Source organism: Rhyacophila brunnea, unplaced genomic scaffold (assembly GCF_057557595.1).
Source record: "Rhyacophila brunnea isolate RB1 unplaced genomic scaffold, BYU_Rbru_1.0 scaffold_12, whole genome shotgun sequence".
Taxonomy (NCBI): Eukaryota; Metazoa; Arthropoda; class Insecta; order Trichoptera; family Rhyacophilidae; genus Rhyacophila; species Rhyacophila brunnea.
The window spans coordinates 20,870,726-20,889,281 of NW_028232774.1; the positions used below are offsets into that span (position 1 = coordinate 20,870,726).

The window sequence follows — 18,556 nt, forward strand, 5'->3', positions numbered from 1 at the left end:
GTTTAAAATCATTCTGATAATTTTCATGTTTGGGGGGTGCCAGGGCCCCTTGGCCCACCCCCTGGGTGCGCCACTGTACACTCGTCAACATTTTCAATCAATTTTACATGTTCAAATCGGAGCAACTCGCACCTAATTCGGCCCTGTATAGTAACTAAGTAGGTACACAGCATATTTGTTATAAAACGTATATCTCGAAAGAATCACTCTGTCGACCTACCATTTCCGATTTGAGCTGGTATACAATGTTCGCGATGGAATGTCCACTAAACATTTCAAGGAAGATAGTATTTGCAAATGCAAAAAAAAATGTTGACTCTGCATAATAATTATTTGATTTGAATTCTGTCCGGTTACAACCTATTGCGATATTAGGACGACCGCTGTGAATCATTGTATTTAGGTCCAAATATCGTAATCCTTGTTATTTATCGATTTTCGGAAAGGATGATTTTTTTAAATATGTATACTCTTAATAAAATCGAATTTATATACAATTAACATCAAGCAGGTACTAACATCAACCGTATTGACTGTCGACCTATCCTAATGTTTGTACCTACCTAAATAGAAAAAAAGATCTTATTAATTTCAAGTTGATATTAACGTGCATTCACGTATATTTATATCAATTATTCAAATTCAAATTTTATTTATTTTTAAGACGTTCACATCATGACATTTAGAAACAAAGAAATATTATTAAAACAGTATTACATAAAAAAGAGATAGATCAGTATTAAGTTATTAAACAGTTTAATAGTGTAAATACAAAAAAATATTAGATAAGTACAAGGAAGTACACCGGATGAGTTAAGCAGACCCTATTTTAAGAATTTATAAAACAACGTCCACCTATACTCATCGTCACGTAGCTGGAATATGTCAATATCCGATGCGATTTTATTAAACATGGTTATTGCCCTCTCAATTGGCATCGCTAATTGCAGGTTAGTTCTGCATCTTGGGAGAACAAAAAACGGATGCCCTCGATTTCTAAGGCAATTATCAGAGACAGACAAGCCAATACCACCAAGAATGGCAGAGTTCACATTTACGCCGCGTATAAGTCGGAAAAAATGTAGCTAAATAAAGATCCCTTCTAAGTTTTAAGCTACAGTGTGTAAGATACCTAAGAGAAGGTCAGTCGGATAGAGCCACGAATAATATCCATACAGCCGAAAGTAAAGGAGTCTCAAAAATCAAATTATTGTCGCTAGCGGTATGGTATGCAACACTTTGGTTAACACGCGTTGATGCAACTGACTATGAGATTCATTATGTTCCTAATAATACACGAACCGGAATGCAAGGTTTAATTTTCACGAAAGGGAGTGAGAGAATTCTACGAACCGGAGCAGTCCGCTCCGGTCCATTTCTAGCCGTGACACTGACGCTTACAGGTCATGGTGCAATGACAAATACGAAAAGGTTAATCTTAAAAGGGAGGGAATGTCCATTTGAGTGTATCACTGCATTACATCTGAAACCGTAACACAGACAATAGAAAAATGTCAGATCTCATAAACAACGGTAGGTTCTAAACAGGAAATGTGCCGAATTATGTTCATAAACATCAGATAACCGCAGCTCCCTTATACACAACAAACAGACTCGATCACTATTCATTACATTTTTAACACAATCACCCAAATTAAACTTATTAAAGTACCTAAAAAAACAATCTACGAGCTACCTATCCACATTACATTACATACAAACGTTAAATTCAATATTATTCATTGATCACCTTAGGATTTACATTTAATTCATGAGATGACTCATCTGCAAACTGGTTATAAAATTATATTTAACAAAAAAACTTTTTATAGTTGACATATTTGCAATCGATTACAATAATAATAGTTGTTAAAACTTCTTTTTTGTTATTAATGTTATTATACATATTTAACTAGTTTTAAAATTCTAGTAATCATAATGATGAAACACTTCTGAATGAGTAATTGTGTTCAAAGAAAACTTTGTAATAATTTAAATTTACCTGTAATTTTAACAAATGATCAACATGTGGGTCGCTATCAAGTAGATATCTACAAATACTATTATGTTACGTTTTGGACAACGGTGCATTTGAAAAATAAACTAATTTAAAATATGAAATTTTAATCAACGCATCTTGCCGATCCTGACGTACGGTGTGGAAACCATGCCCCTAAATATGCAATCCCCTTTCCTTTGAGGTATAAAACAATCAGTGGAACCGAAGACACACACATAGGATTGCTGAGGAAAATGCTGGAGAGGATTGCTTCTTTGAACAGGACGTATTGCAAGGATTCTAGGCGAGAGATAGACCAAACGTGTAGATACTGGCGTGGAGAGCATGTGGGTACGATCAGGGAAATTCATAAAAACGCGAGGCCTCGGGCAACCAGTATTTTTGAAACTGCCTATTCAAAATTGAAAACTATGTGGGAGAATATGTAAAATGCTAGTTCACGGTAGGTATAGCTGGGTGAAGGTCGAAAATGAAGAATTTGGGGTTTTTTGCGAGCTTAGCCTAAAACGTATAATTATATCATTATTATTCCTTGTCTTTTCTCAACATTGAAATTAACATTTATTGACCACAGAAAATAATATAATATGAATACAATAAAAGAGTATTATTGTAAACGTCATCGTGTTAACATTGAGAATAAAGAAATATTTCGTACATCAGTGGCTCTATTCTATACTTATCGACCACTAGAGTGATAAAGTGATAAATATTATCAATTTCAGGGTAGGTTTGTATCAAAGTATTAGCACTTATTGTAACGATTACAATACGTTGGTTGTAATTGTTGCAATAAGTGCTATATTTTAACAGCAGCAATATAGGTGCTGTTAAAATATAGCACTTATTGCAACAATACAACCAACTTATTGTAATTGTTACAATAAGTGCTAATACTTTGGATACAAACTTACCCTAAGTTTGATAATATTTATCACTTTATCACTTTAGCGGTCGATAAGTATAGAATAGACCCAAGATGTCTATGGTTATAGCACTTTTTCAAATTATTATTTTGTCAACACACTCGGTATATCTTCAATTTTGAATTTAACAAAATATAGTTAAATAGGTATATTCGCTAAATCATTCAATGGAGTTTGTCGTCGACTAGTAATAGGTATTGGAGAAATTGCAACATTTTACGTTCAGTATTTATTTTGTATTGCTGTGATTTATAAAAAAATGTTACTGCTATGCATTACTAATATATCTTATAGTATGGGGGGATGCAATAGACAGACGAAGGTAACCCAGCAGTGGATGACTTCCAGGCTGAAATTGTGATGACGAAATTAATCACGATTTTTTTGTATCCTTGGCCTCAATTAACAGTTTGAGAAACATTTCTTGGGCTAACATTCTTAAGTGTTTAGTGGGCCAAAAATTATCATTACGAGCGTTGTTTTTGTACTAAGTGTAATTTAGTGTGGTCAATACGGTATGCATCTTGCTTATTCATTTTTAGGAAATTAGAATTGGTACTGACTACCAGGTAGTCAACAGATTCAAACGAAATATGTATAATAATGCAGTAGGTACCTAAACATACGTTAGTGGCCATAAATTACTATCCCAAACAGAATTTTCACACCTAGAATACCGGTATTACAAAAACATCTGGCCTATTTGATCGTTATTTATTAATCCGCCACGCAGTTGTCACGGTCCCGGTAAATCAAGGATTAACTGCACTTAATAGTTAATACTACAGATTACATAATTTTCAGTTGCATTAGCAAACGGAATTTGACTAGGAGGGAAAATTTAATAGGGAGGGAAGGAATTGAAATCTGTTATGATATAATATATTATCATCGTCATCAACCGAGGTTGATCCACGAATAAATGAAGGCCTCCCCATAGCTTCCTCTATTCTTCTCGGTCCTCAATTCTTTGTGAGTTCATCTATCCAGCGGGTTTTTGGGCGCCCCTCAGTGCACATTAACAGTGTATTTGTCCAGCGATTGTCCACTCGCCTAGCTCATTACGTCTAGAATATTGCGCCATGTCACCTACTAAACGACTATATCACATCGGTAAAGCGTCGATGACATTGAGCTACTTTACAAGCTACAAGCCGGGGAATTTACAATCTGCTTGCAAACTCGCCCAGTGTCATCATCGAACTAGCTAACAAGCAGATTGTAAACAATCTACCGAGAAAAGTTGAAAGCCGGACTACTTTAATCGCTACTCGCTGGCGTGTGGGCCGATCTGCGTCTGCGCGGTAGAGCGATAGTGGCGAACCTGCCGGTAACAAAACGAACTACTCAATACGTCCTGTCAAATAGTACAATAATGACGGTTTCATCTCGCTAGCTTGTTGGCTTCTGAGCGAGTGGAAAGTTTTGTGTGTCATCATCACAATCGCACTAGCTGACTCGCCCGCTTTTAAACTCGCCACTAGCGGCTTGTTAAGTAGCTCAATGTCATCGACGCTTAACCGAACAAAACAGAACATGATAAAATAGAACAATGTTCTATTTTATCATGTCATCAAAAAAACATAACAGGGACAAAACAGAATAGCCAAGGGAAAAATAAAACATTCATTTTTGTCGTATCTATTTATTAATTAAATACTTATAAATTTTAAGTTTATAAACGAAATATATACAAATACTTAATATGATAATCACTGCATGTTGGCTATTCAGCTATTAGCTCAATCTATCTGCTTGATTTTGATAATCATGCATAACTCCTCAGAATTATTAAGCCCATTATTCCGTTGTACCTAGTCACCCAAGCATTTTTAACATACATATTAGGTTGACGACATATACCTAGCTTGCCGGCAACTCAGAGTCCCGTTTAATTGAGGCTTTCCAGCGATTAGGGATGCAGAAATTATATAATTTGATTTTTTACGGCGTATGAAAACCTGTGTCATTAGAAATCTACACAACATAGAGATACGGCAATTTTAATATTAAATGTTATATTTTTCCTGAAAGGTCATAGTTCTATTTATCGCTATTCTGTTTTGTCACTGTTCTGTTTGTTCATGGACCCCTAAATATATTACTTACATAAAAATGAAGCTGACAAAAAAACTAGATACTAAACTAAGACTAATGATTAACTAACGTTTCGTGGAACCATCACATCGCTTACTCTGCCTGCTTCATCTTGCTTCTTATGATATAATCTATAATATAATACAACTTGTAACGTGGCAATATTAAAATTGATTTCCTGCGTTTAATATGCAATAAACAGTAGTTATTTCCGGTCCTTTATTATTTTACTGATACGCGTATAGGGAGATACTATCAGTGACGCCCCTTGACAAAATACCGCCACTAGGCAGCGCCAAAATGCCGTCCCAATTTTTTTATACATTATTTTTTATCATCCTTTCATGACTAAAATATCTAAGAAATGTATTGTGTACATACATACATTACTAATAAAATATATGCCACTAAATCTAATTTAAATGCCATCTCTCCTTCAATACACCTGACAACTTCTAAAACTCGCGAGTGACTGGCAAAAATATGTGGATGAATTTTAAATTAGGTAAGTAGGTATGTACCTATCTATAATTTGAAAATCTGCACGTGTCATTGCTGGTCATCAATTATGTAACCTCCAAAGACAACGGAAGTAAACTAGACATCGCGAACCCGACAAAAATACAGTCCTGTTGAACCTTGTATGTTAATTAATACCTACATTTTTTCCAAGCAGTGAGCTGTTTTTTTAATGAAAAGATATTTCCGGTATTACTAAGTTTAGGTAGGTATTTCTAGATATATACCTAATGATTCTCCTCTATTTGCCGCCCTTCGAGTAACTGCCGCCCCCAAGCGACGCTCAATCTGCCTACCCCCACGGGACGTCACTGGATACTATGTACATTAAATTTAAATAAGCAATTTACTGGGTCATTCAGTTAATCTGTTGCGATAAATTTCTTAATATACTTTAATAGGAACGTAACTTTTGTATCACTTTCTCTAGATAATGTAACATACCAAATAATATTATTATCGTAATATAGGTAGGTACGTAACGTCGCAACATAATGTCTTTATATGAATTCGTATCTTAGAGGTTAATTAAATATGTCTAGGTACACACAAAATAATATGTAGGTATTACATTCTTTTTTTAAACTTGTTTAACCAAGTATAGTTCGATTTTTTAAAATCTCACAAATTCGCACATAGTACCTATTGAGATTTTGTACGGGAAGGCTTATCCCACAAAACAGAAGCTATAAATGCAAAAGTCAGTCATCATAGACCAACACTTTGTCGACAGGGTTGGTTAATAATTTAAACACAATAAATACCTACAACGCCTCCGGAATGTCCTCAAATATTACCAATATTGAATGTGAGTTTCATTTACGTGACAAACTTTAATGCATAATATGCATTATGCATATTATGATACAGACGTAAATATTAAAAATAACATATTATTCTTTAAAACGTGTTTAAGTTTATCTCATATTTATCCACACTCGAGATTTGTTCCTTCTTACAGCCGAACCTAGAAGTTCACATACTTCCTTTATTTTTAAGTTCCCTGGTGAATCCTTAATAAATACTTGGTATGTTTTTTTTTCAAATAATAAATAAGGGCAACGCGTGCCTGTGATTTAAAAAAGATAGCCTCATAATGTATGAAATTAAATAATATAGTATCACTAAATCTAGATCAAATCAAAGAAATTTGTTTCTATTGTTGTCCTCTGTATTATATTTCGTGTAGAAATCAGCAACACGTAACCTGTGGTTTGCGTACTGACTTTTGGACCCTACTTGTTATTATATTATTATCATAATTATAACTGAACTTAACATCTAAATAATGTTACCAATTATTGAACATCATAATATCGCCGTAGACACTTAATGAAACGATATATTTAAAAAAATATATACATAAGATTTTTTGTGTAAAATGTCTTTATTAATTTCACATTATGTTTACATGATAAGATTACGAACTATAAAATTATTTAAACCTTATAATAACTATCTATTAATTAAATATAGCAATTATCGGGAAATCGAAATTTAAAAAGCTGGCAACAATAATTTCAGACTGCGGACGCGACGTTACCTCACTATCTCGCTTCTTTTGCAGCTATCATTAGGTAAGTATATTAATTTTATTTTATCTGTGCATGTCATTCTGACGTTATTTCGATTTAACGTAAGTCGACATTCTGTGCATCTTGGACTAATTTAATTATGATTATTGTGTTATGTAGATATTAATATACCGTATGCGACTCGCTACGGAACTTGGAAATTCCACAGCTATACGGTATCACAGACCGCCGCTCTTTCCCCGCCAACTACTTTCCGGACGCATTTGCTTCCAATGTGGTCACCACGTTTTACCGAGTATATTCCTCATGCCTACCATTTAATTACATGCACCTATAGGTCGCCTTAACGGTATTAATTATTACGATAGTCAGTGTCCGTTTGTATCATCCGCACCGTGCTTACTCATTTTTTAGACACACATATATTAAAAGCAAACATTTCATTTGTGATCTTTTTTATTTGTTCCTGAAGGGTTCGGACCCATGTGTGCGCGCCTGACTGGAAGAGTGGAATCAACTTGGAGAGGCCTTCATCTGATAGTGGATTGATCCGAGCCAATGATGATGATTGGTATTAAAAGGTTGTTTGAATCTGATAGAGGCACTCATCCGTGATTCGCTCACGTCCATGTGAAATCGCTCAAAGTCACGTAACGTAACACATTTTCGTGCGTACACAACTTTACTATTGCGACCATTATCACAGTCACAGATGGCGGTGTGTGGCTACACACTTCGTGCCAGGTGTGTTTAATTAAGACGAATCTTTACTGAATCGCAAAAAATCTCTTCGATACAATTTTTCACATGGCAAACGTCTACTGAACCCCGATATTACGTGGTCGGAATTCACGTTTTCCCGCTTTTTGCATGTAGTTTCTGCATCCCGTTTCATTTTAGTACATTTAATACCCGGTTTTACGTTTTCATTTCCCGCGATTTATCTACGTCTGAAATACATAATATCTATTCAAAATTCAATTACATTTTTTTAAAAAAATATTTATTTTAACACGTTTGTATGTTTTTTAATTTCAAATTTGTTTAAATTATAAATTACAATTTTGATATTAGAATAAACTTGATTGTATGTACACTACACAATATGAAAATTAAAGTATATTCGTGATAATTTTTAATACATTATGATTAATAGATAAATATGTCATTTTTCACTATAAGAGTTTGAAATTTCCCTTTAAACTGTACCTAATGGTAAATTATACAAAACTATTTCAATAGTTGGAATTGATCTAATTGGAATGTCCAGAAAACTCTTGGTAGGTATATCTTACCCAAAACTAGCAACACTGCTCATATCATAAATTGACCACAGATATAATATTATTACCGTGAAGAATGATGAGATTATGTTTGTTTACAGCATAGGTTTACAGGTTAAAATGCCATGTCAAATGAAAAGTTTGCGCCGAAATAATGAAGAAATAAATGCGATAACGTTATCACCCTTACCTATTAATTGCAACGTACGTATTTCAACTACCCGCAATAAATATGAATTAAACAATATGTTCAATATGCATGTATTACAATAATCACCCTTATTACAATGTACGAATATTTTTTCAACTAGTTACTTACTACCTACACCCTGTCAGGACAAGCACAAAGTCGCGTCAGTTCCCTCGCTCCATCAACACGTCTCGCGTCACCTGCAATGCGAGGCCTACACAACGCGTAGTTCACTTTTATAGCTTGACTGCATCTTCATCTGTTTGCGACGGAATGAAATTTGTATGAACGAACCTAGATATCTACTGCTGACTTTGCGTACATTAGTCAATATTATTCATCGAACTCCTCTCGTTGCATAGTGCCTTCATTTAATTATTATTGTGGCCGCGGTCCTCTCATGTTAAATGTTTGATCTCCCCTGCGACATAACGTTCGACGCGTGTTCGGAATATAAGCGCAATGATTAAAATTGTTTTTCTTGCAATTCATGGACATCATTTTGTTTTGGGGGTATGATGAAAAGCCGTGAATATTTGAACACGTCTCCTTTTATTATACGACTTGAGGCTGTTAAATAATAATTATTTTACCTATAAAACGTTCGTACTTCTCTCATTTTAGCACAGGGTCGAATTGAGGCTTTTAAAATACCAAAGAAAAAATATTCTTATATTTATTTTTTATTCATCTTCTGCTGTTATTAAGTACTTATTTATTGTTTTTTGCTGCGATAATCGAGAACCTTGACATAATTTAAATTATTTCAATAAACATTATACCTAAATCTGATTCATATCAATTTATAAGTAAGTACCTACATATGTAATAAATGGATGGAACACAATATAACCAATCACTCGATATTGAACGCGCTGGACATCAACTAGAGACTGACTGCCCTCTGTGTGTGTCTACTTCGTATTGTGCAATTCGTCGAATACACTTCATCATAGGCCAGAAAGTCTCGAAAAGTAAATTGCTTTGACTAGTGTTCCTGGTAAAACGAACAGAGGTCGAACACCGAGAAGGTGGAGTGACTAAGTGTGGTTTAGTGCCCTCCAAACATGTCTGCGCGTCAAAGCTCCGCGCACCTAAAACCGCCACTGCCAAAGACGTTTAAGAAAACCTTTTCTAGAAGACGGTTCCTAAATATATTACATATATGAAAACGAAGCTGACAAAAAGACTACTAAACTAAGACTAATGATTAAATTAGCTGCAAGTCATTTCGTATTGCAGATTCCACTTACATTATTATAACCCGCATCTATCAAAAATAAGCATTTTTTCACAATTTTCGATTCACTCAAACGGTCGATTCCACAAATTATTAAATGTATAAATATTATCAAAATAGACCCTGAACTCTAATTTGTTTTGAATGGATGTTATTCTATTATTAGTTATTTTTTCAATACAACACATGACGTATGACTTGTACCAGAACCAAAACTCACATTATATTGCAAATGTATCTTGTGGAAAGACAGACCTCATTGATTGTTGTGCATAGATAGACAATCGAATACATCACAATAGCATTCTTTAGATTTTAGAATACTTATTATTTAAATGAATAATCAGAAAAATTATCTCTTATACTAAAATACAGAAACAGCTTATAGATACTTCAATGCATCAATGTACAGAATATTCATTCTGCACTAAAATATTCCAAAATCACCATACTAAAAATGTATAATATTTCTTCTTGTTATAGTCTAAGCTCGTTAAATACCTTTTATATTTTACCTTATAAAATATTTTTTTTCAATTATTCCAGGAACTGTACGCGCCCCTCTCAACGAAAGGCGAATTCTTCCCGATAAGCTCGGAAGGCAGCGGAGGAATGGACTCTAACTCCAGCGGGACAAGCGTGGAAGATGGATTGCAGAGACTGACAGGCCTGCTGAAGAGGCCGCTGCCCCTCAGGGTTAGGCTGGTGGCTGGCCCCGCACCCCCACCGGCACTGCAGCCTGCATTGACAGCAGGTAAACACAGTATTTCAAATTTATATACCTGTGCAAAATAAAGAAGCTTTTAGTAATTATTCAAGTATTTCTAATGGGTATGTTTCAACGTGTCCAGAAATTTGTACGTATGCAGTTCGCCAAATGTTGTATCGGAAATATATATATATAATATATTAAAGACCGTCCAACCTCTTGGGGTCGTATAGTGCTGAGATAAAATTCATTTCTAAATAAAACACGGTTTTTGTCGGTTTACAAAAAGCCACGGCAAACAAATTTGGAAATAGCCGATATACTGGATTATTTGTTAGGTTAGGTTAGGTTTTCTTTCTTGAATTCATGAATTCATGAATTTTGCCAAAATCAGAGATGACCGTATAGTATACGGTTATCTCTTTCCGATAAGAAAGCTCACGGCGAACTGTGCTACGGTGAAATGTAATAGGTACAATTTACAATATGTAAATATGTTTCAAATTATGCGTGTTCAATGGTAGACGTTGCAGTGACCAGTAGTCTTTTGACAGCAGTGCATTCAATAAATTATTAGTAAGTGCAAGTATGCTACAATTTGAAGGGAATCCTGATGCCATTTAGTAATCAAAGTAGATGTTTTTAATACCTTGATTGATTTAAAATCACAATAAATTAGTTGATTGCCAATATTAACAGAATTTGAAAAAACAGCACAAATGTACAGTCATTAGAACATTTCTGCATTATTAGCAATTGTATCGGTGGCTTTTTCAGTAAAGCGCACCAACATGTAGGTCCCATTTTGTACATTTTTTCCTTCTGAGATTATGTCAAATTATGGTATACATGGTAGGAGGTATTCTCAACAACCAACTGACACACAGATGCAGGATACAGGTCACACACTTCGAGCCCAATATACAGTAACGGAACAAAACAACTTTTCACACTTGGTAAAGGAATACATTGAAATATACCAGAACCCCAACAATACTGATATGTTTGAAACGGCATGGCTTCCGGCCCCTTCAATAAAATCCAATTCAAATATCTTTTTTACTCAAGCATCGTTCGCTATTGCCTAATCCATACCAAGATACATTTGTTCTATGAACATTGTGCATTGTATACAAACTGTTTGAAAATTGCATCAAAATTGTTTCTGAACAATTACATACATTTAACATTATTGTTCTAATACAAATAATGACCATGGATTTTAGTTTTCAGACACAAATGGGAAACGTTGTTCATATATAAATATGTTCCCGGTCCGGACTAGACTTATCAATTGCCTGTAACATTTTTTTGAGCAGTATTCACATTCATACACCTAACAGTACACTTTACCACGTTAACTTTTGTTAATGGCCTCTGAAATGATGCCAAAATACACGTTGACTGTTCAAAAACAAACTACAACAATACTGAAACATGACTGTGGATACAATGTCAACTATCTCTGAAATTTGATAAACATATTGTGTTTTAAATTCTTCTTCTTTTTGTCACTACCTTATCAGAGATTTTTTATCACCACTGTCAGTACCTATCTTACTTCTTTGACCTAACTACTTATTGCAACCAAACCATTTTCAATAGCCCTCGAATGATCAGTCACAATCATATCAGTTAGGTACTCATTTTCTATTATCTCTTAATATTGTGTGCAGAATACTTTTCAAATTCCCATACGTCCTAGGTAATATAAAAAATCTTAGTAAAATACTAATATTAGATATTACTTTTTCAGGAACGCTTCTTCTACGAGCAGTGACAACCGAATCAGTCATCGTCACCTGCACTCTGCCAGAGCCCACAAGAATTCCTAACCTCACTTTACTCAGCCTGAACACCGACAGAAAGCTCCAGAGATCTCACCTTGGCTATGATACAGAGAAGAGGATGTTCCTGTCATCGAAGATCCACAAGGCTCTAACCTACTGTCAAATGAACGTTGACACTTGGATTAGACAGATTACCTTTGCTTTGCCTGATAACCCGGCCGATATGAGTCACGGCAAACAAAGGATAATCGCACACCCGGAGAGTATCTCTAACGACAGTGGAAATGTTGTCGTAGATAAAAGAACTAGAAATGAAATTGCTCACGGAGGTATCAAATTCGAAAAGGAGCGCAGGTTTACGTTTCAAGGATTCAAAGCTGATGCTTCAAGACTATTCGGAAAAAGTGATAAAATTCTTAAAGACATCCCCGATGAAAACGAAGGGTCGATTATATTTTTAAGTAAAAACGAATTAGAGAATATGAACTACGATTTATACAGCGACGATGAGGGGAAGAAGAATAAACACAAAGAAGATGACGATAAAGATAAACATCAACAGTTTGCCGATGACCGAATGAAGGTTTTCAGAGAAAACAGCAGCGGTGGACATCCAAAATTATCCAAATGGTTCAAGCATTTGAAGATATTACGAAGTACTGAACGTTTAGCTGAAGACAAATTAGAAGAAAGTATTAAAAAGCTTGAAAAATATAAGGAGTTTAGAGATCCGTTCGATCCACTGAGTGATAAACACAGCTCTATTGAACGGTATCAAGACATGTCTAAGTTGATCGAAGACAGATTTGGAGCTTCAAGATTTGGACTCAGAAATGACGATCAGTCTTCAGATAAATGGCAATCATATAGAAGTCTAACGACTTCGTCAGATTTAGGGATTGGCTCTACAGGAGTGAGAAGTGAACCTAAAAGAGTTTTAACTAAATCGGTGTCGGTCCAAACCGGCATTTTAGACTCGCCCTTTACAGATGATAGGATGTCAGATTTGGGACAAAAGAAAAATCTCAGCGTCGAGCAGATCAATTATTATTCTGAGAATGATTCAAGCTTGAAGAAGAAGCAGATTTACAGCGGAAACTGCGCCAAGAGGCTTGAAAATGATAACGGTAAACCAAAGATATCGAGATTCGAACGACGTCAACGAATTCGTCCAGATTTAATACCCGAAAAGAGTGATATCGCGTCGTCTGATTCATTTGATCAAATCCAAAGCTGCGAAGATCTAAACGCATTCGGAACCGGCTCCAGTCGCAGTGAACAAAATGAACAAGTAACTTACAAACAGCATTCGTTTATAACAGAAAAATTGTGCTCAGAATTTCACGTCAAAACCAAACGCGTCCTAAGTAAATCAACATCGAATTTACTTCATGGAAAAGACAAAAAAGATCCAAGTCAATTAACCGACGTGCAACAGATCGGTAAATCATCTAGTAACCTGACCAGCACGCCTGACAAAAGTATCGGAGATTTAATAATAGAAAGTGATACATCAGATTTAGGATCAGATAAAGCCGAACACGGTAAATTAAAGAGGTCTATATCATCGATTCAAAACAGAAAGCTTCCTGTGATAGAAGATTTACCTTACGGACAAGTTGCCGATGCGATAAGCCGGGGAAATCATGAAAGACGTGATTCCGAACAATCTGACAATATTTACGCTGAAATTTGCAACCCTGAATTAAACAGAACAAAGTATCCATCGGAGATTGACAGTGGGTTTGACCGTGATATCTTACTACATGAAAACACGAAAATAGATGTCAAATCGCCATCAAAGATAAAGGCCGACATTCAATTCAGGCATATTGAAGTCGTAGTTATTGAAAGAAATAATACTGCCGATAATAATTCGATCGATTCGGATTTTGTAGATTCGGACTCGGATGAAAAGATATCGGAGAATGTATCACAAAAGTATTCATCGATGAGTGGTTCTGGTGGGTTCTCAGCAGGTAATTCACTGGAGAAAGAAAACACTAGAAACATTGGAACGGACATCTTTAACCGTTCTGATAAATTACACGCTATCCGTTTGGAAGTCACCCACAATAACTCGTACGAAGTAGAAATGTCAAAGACCGAAAGCGATACAGACATTAATATAGTTAAAATGCCAAGCATGCACGCTATCAAGAATGGATCTTATGTAAAGTTTAGTCAGGGGATTAATATAACTGATGAAATATCTGCGGACACGACGGGAGGAATTTATAATACTTTAAAATAAACAATCCAGTGATGACATTTTTATTCAGTGATGGTTTAGTAACATAGTTTTATAGACAGGTGTATTTGACTATTCGATTATATGGCATAGAAATAAATCAGTCCTATGTTGGCGAATTCTAATGATACAAATTTTTTTCATCATTCATTTCTTCCAAGAAGGTTCAAGTGGCATATTATAGTGTATTCAAGCTCAGAAGATATGTCTTCAAATGTGTGATATTGAATGATATAAAATCTCATTGACTGAAAACCTTTCCATAGTAATCAGTCGATACCTCATTGGTTGCGTACTGTGTAATTTCAATATGTTGACCAATGAACGACCCCTAAAGCTTTACGAACTGTCAGAAATTGTGTGGATATCAAATCTATGTGAATTTAGCTAAAAGTTTATCCAATATGGTAAATATCAATTCATAATTATTGTAAATAAATTACTTTTTCCATATAATGCCTTCTCTCAATGGCGGTTTTCCATGAAATAGATGAGGCGGTCACTTCCTCAGAAAGGACCAACATTTATGATCATCGTATGATTGTAAGAAAATCCTGGCAGCTTAATTAATTATAGCCGCATTTTAACACTCAACAGTGGTTTATTCCTTGGGCAAGGTGATCGAAGGGGAGTCTTTAAGCCCTACAATGTTTTAGGCCTCCACATACCTAAAACTGCCTTATTTTGATAAAAAAAAAACAAAAAACAACACCCAGTGAGCACGCCAATGATCATAAAAGTATTAAAATACAATCAACTTTCAGTCACATAATGATAAACTCAATGTATAGAATATAGATAATACTAATTATTATACAATATTAGCTAAACTGTACACACCTGCCACAAATATACCTGTCTTATTCTATAAAGAAATTAAGTTTCGTAGTACTTATTTCTTTTGTTGACCAAAAGATTGGTGCATTTTCAGTTTTAATAATAATGTGATCAACTTATCAAATTATAGCCTTTTTTAATAATTAGATTGACCGATAGATGTAATATAGCTACTTTAATAGAATTAGTAAAATTGTGCAATTGTTTTGAATCCCTTGATTATCGTATTTGTTTATTTCTATTTAAAATATTTAGTCCATCGATTTAAAAGTCGTTTTTTGACTCTGTCCTTTTGCTGCCGTCTCTTTTGAGCCTCAATAAATTATAATCAGTACCTATGGTTGTTGGTTAAACTGGTACAATACAATTAAACCGTAACCAACTTCATGTGCAAATGGAAAATAACGTTCTCTCCCTAATAGCGCCAGTACACGTGCATGGAATTACTGTCGTCAATCGTGCTTATTTTAAACTATCATGACAATAACTGTTTACACGTAAAAGTGCTGACTGTCTCTCCGATCTCATTCTTCAAGAGTAAGTGAGACGCGATGTTGTCATTTTATACTACTATCTGACAGGTCGTATTGAAAATCGGTTGAGCTCAAAGTGAGTAGTTCGTTTTTTAAACCGGCATGTTTGCCCCTATGCGCGTTGAATTCAGAACCGTTCAAACTTGTTTGATTCATGCACGCAATCTTGCCAACTGTAGGATAATACATGTTTCCACATACATTTTCTACTGTGCACAGTGAATCTATGCATGTGTAAACGGGGTATAATGATAGTGTGACAGCAGCTTATGCAACCCTTCACAATGGCCCAAATCAAACAAATTTCGGCGCCCTGTTATGTTTATTGAAATCGTTCATTGATAGACGGCAAAAATTTACAGGCCATAGGGCACATAATGCGTATGTCGCCCTAATCACCACATACATTCGCCTTACTTGGACCATTGTGAAGCCAGCGTTATAATTCCATATTCATTTACATTTTTCTCAAAAATAATTGACAGTTTCGAACGATATTTGTGTTTATTTAATTATATTATGAAAATTTAAGATGCTTGCACATGTTTTACTAAAATTGATAACGAAATCAGTGTAAAGAAATATCATTAATGTTTTAATTAATATTTCACTTCTAAACAATATTGTATTATAAAATTTGCATATCATTGTCTTGATTGGATAAAGTATTCCTAATAACAAGGAGAATAAGAATTTTAGGAGTTTCTTAATTTAAAATCCTTTAGTTGTACATAACTTTGTAATATTATTATGATACCTATTTCTTATATTAATTTAAACACCGAGTGCTTCAAAGGTTGTGTTATACCTGAATCTAAATATATTATAATATTATACATATCTTTAAAAAGCCAGTTAAAATATTATAAAATCTTTAAAAATAATGCTTTAGTGTTAAACATAAAACATTTTCTTTTCATATTTTTTAGTGTTTAAAAAATGGTCATCTTAAAAAGAATGTAAGAAACCAAATAATAATATGTTTATTCAGATTAGTAGAATAAAATTATTGCAGATTGATATTATGTTTATCTTCTCTCAAAATGGTTTCAGATGATCAGATCTTTGTATTCACCACGTATTGTCTGTTAGTCTGCATTAGTAATCTGCATTTCAGTATTGTTTTAGTTTTCACTTACTTTTAAGAGACGTAAACGAATTATACTAATGAAATCATCGCTCTCTAAATTTTATTTCTTTTGACATTTAAGTCTGATTTTCTGTTACATAGTTTCTTGTAATTAATTGTGTGATGACATTTTAATTTTCATCAATAATCTCTAATGTGTAATTTTATAGCCTGGGGTGGATAATGGCCACAGGTATATTCGTCATTCGTCACTTTGAATCCAGCAGTGATAATCATGGTTTCCATCAGCCAGTTTTTTCTCGGTTACAGAACACCATTAACCTTTTGTAAGTAATAATACAGCGACATATTAATTAGAGTGACGTGAAATTCTTATCGTAAATGGTGCTAAAATATTTTATTGAATTTGCTCTTATGTTTGAAAAGCATTTTCAGTAATATTTATAATAGCTAAAAGCAAATTATTATTTTTATGAAATTGTTTTTGAAGAATCCTCTTTCAATGTGTGTCATGAGTATTTTTTAGTTAGCCTCACCCAAATAATATACCCTCAATCGCCTAAACCTGTATGACAGTTATGGATGCGACTGATGATAAAATATGACATCTACTAACTAATGAAATGGGTGTTTTAGTTTCCCTTTGTAATAATTTATTAGATAAGTACAGAAATTAAAATCATTAAATTTTGTTTTTCGTGGCCATTGAATATTAATTTGTTCAAAGATATACCATTTCTTTTGCTTATCTTTTGACCATATATTTTATCCTAAACTGCAAAATAATGCTCTCATCTATCGCTAATCCTGTGTGAATCTCGGCCATCTCCATTATATCTCCCCATGCCTTCCTATCCTGAGTTTTCATTCTCCAGTTTTGAAGACCCAGTGTGATAACGTTACTATTAATGCAATCAAGCCAACTCAGTTTGGGTCATCCAACTTTTCTTCTTCCCTCAGGGTCTGTTATCATTCCTCCATCCAAATATGTAATACTCTTTACCCAAACTAAATCTTTGATTATTTCTCTTTATTCTCAAGGGTTACGACGGTAGGTTGCGAAACTTATTCATGACAACCAAATTATAAACAAAATTATAATTAATTCAACAATGAAATCTAATCGAAACAATATTAAATAAAATATATGCATAGTAATAAATATATTTGCAACTTATTTTAGAATTAATCATCAACGGACGTGATATTTTTACTTTAGAATTGTTTGTTTAGATATTATCTCTTACCTACTTATAAAACATGTATTGGAAATGTTTCTTCTTTATAATTATTATTGTAGTTAATTGATACTTTTGTAAAAAAAACTGTATTATATCATGAAATATTATAGAGGTACTTATTTTATCAAATTGTTTATCATCAAAAGCTTTTTATGTAATAAAGATGACGCAGTATTATTTACTCTTGTGTTTTTATTCAATTGTCAACACAATGTACCTACCTTTGAAATGGCTGATGAATGACTTGCTAACAACCAAACAGAGAAATAATTTAGATTAATATACAAAATACAAG

The 18,556-nt window shown here is 34.1% G+C and overlaps 1 protein-coding gene across 2 annotated transcripts in view; it reads left to right on the forward strand.

Moving 5' to 3' along the window:
• B4 (imaginal disc development protein B4) overlaps positions 1–15,249 on the forward strand; it is a 172,411-nt gene extending 157,162 nt beyond the window's left edge. For both annotated transcript variants that reach the window (XM_085960926.1, XM_085960927.1), the window contains 2 exons: positions 10,357–10,564; positions 12,276–15,249. In XM_085960926.1, the coding sequence (XP_085817052.1) occupies positions 10,357–10,564; positions 12,276–14,563 (2,496 nt within the window). In that variant the 3' untranslated portion in view covers positions 14,564–15,249. The remainder of the gene's footprint in view (positions 1–10,356; positions 10,565–12,275) is intronic.
• Positions 15,250–18,556: the final 3,307 nt, after the last annotated feature.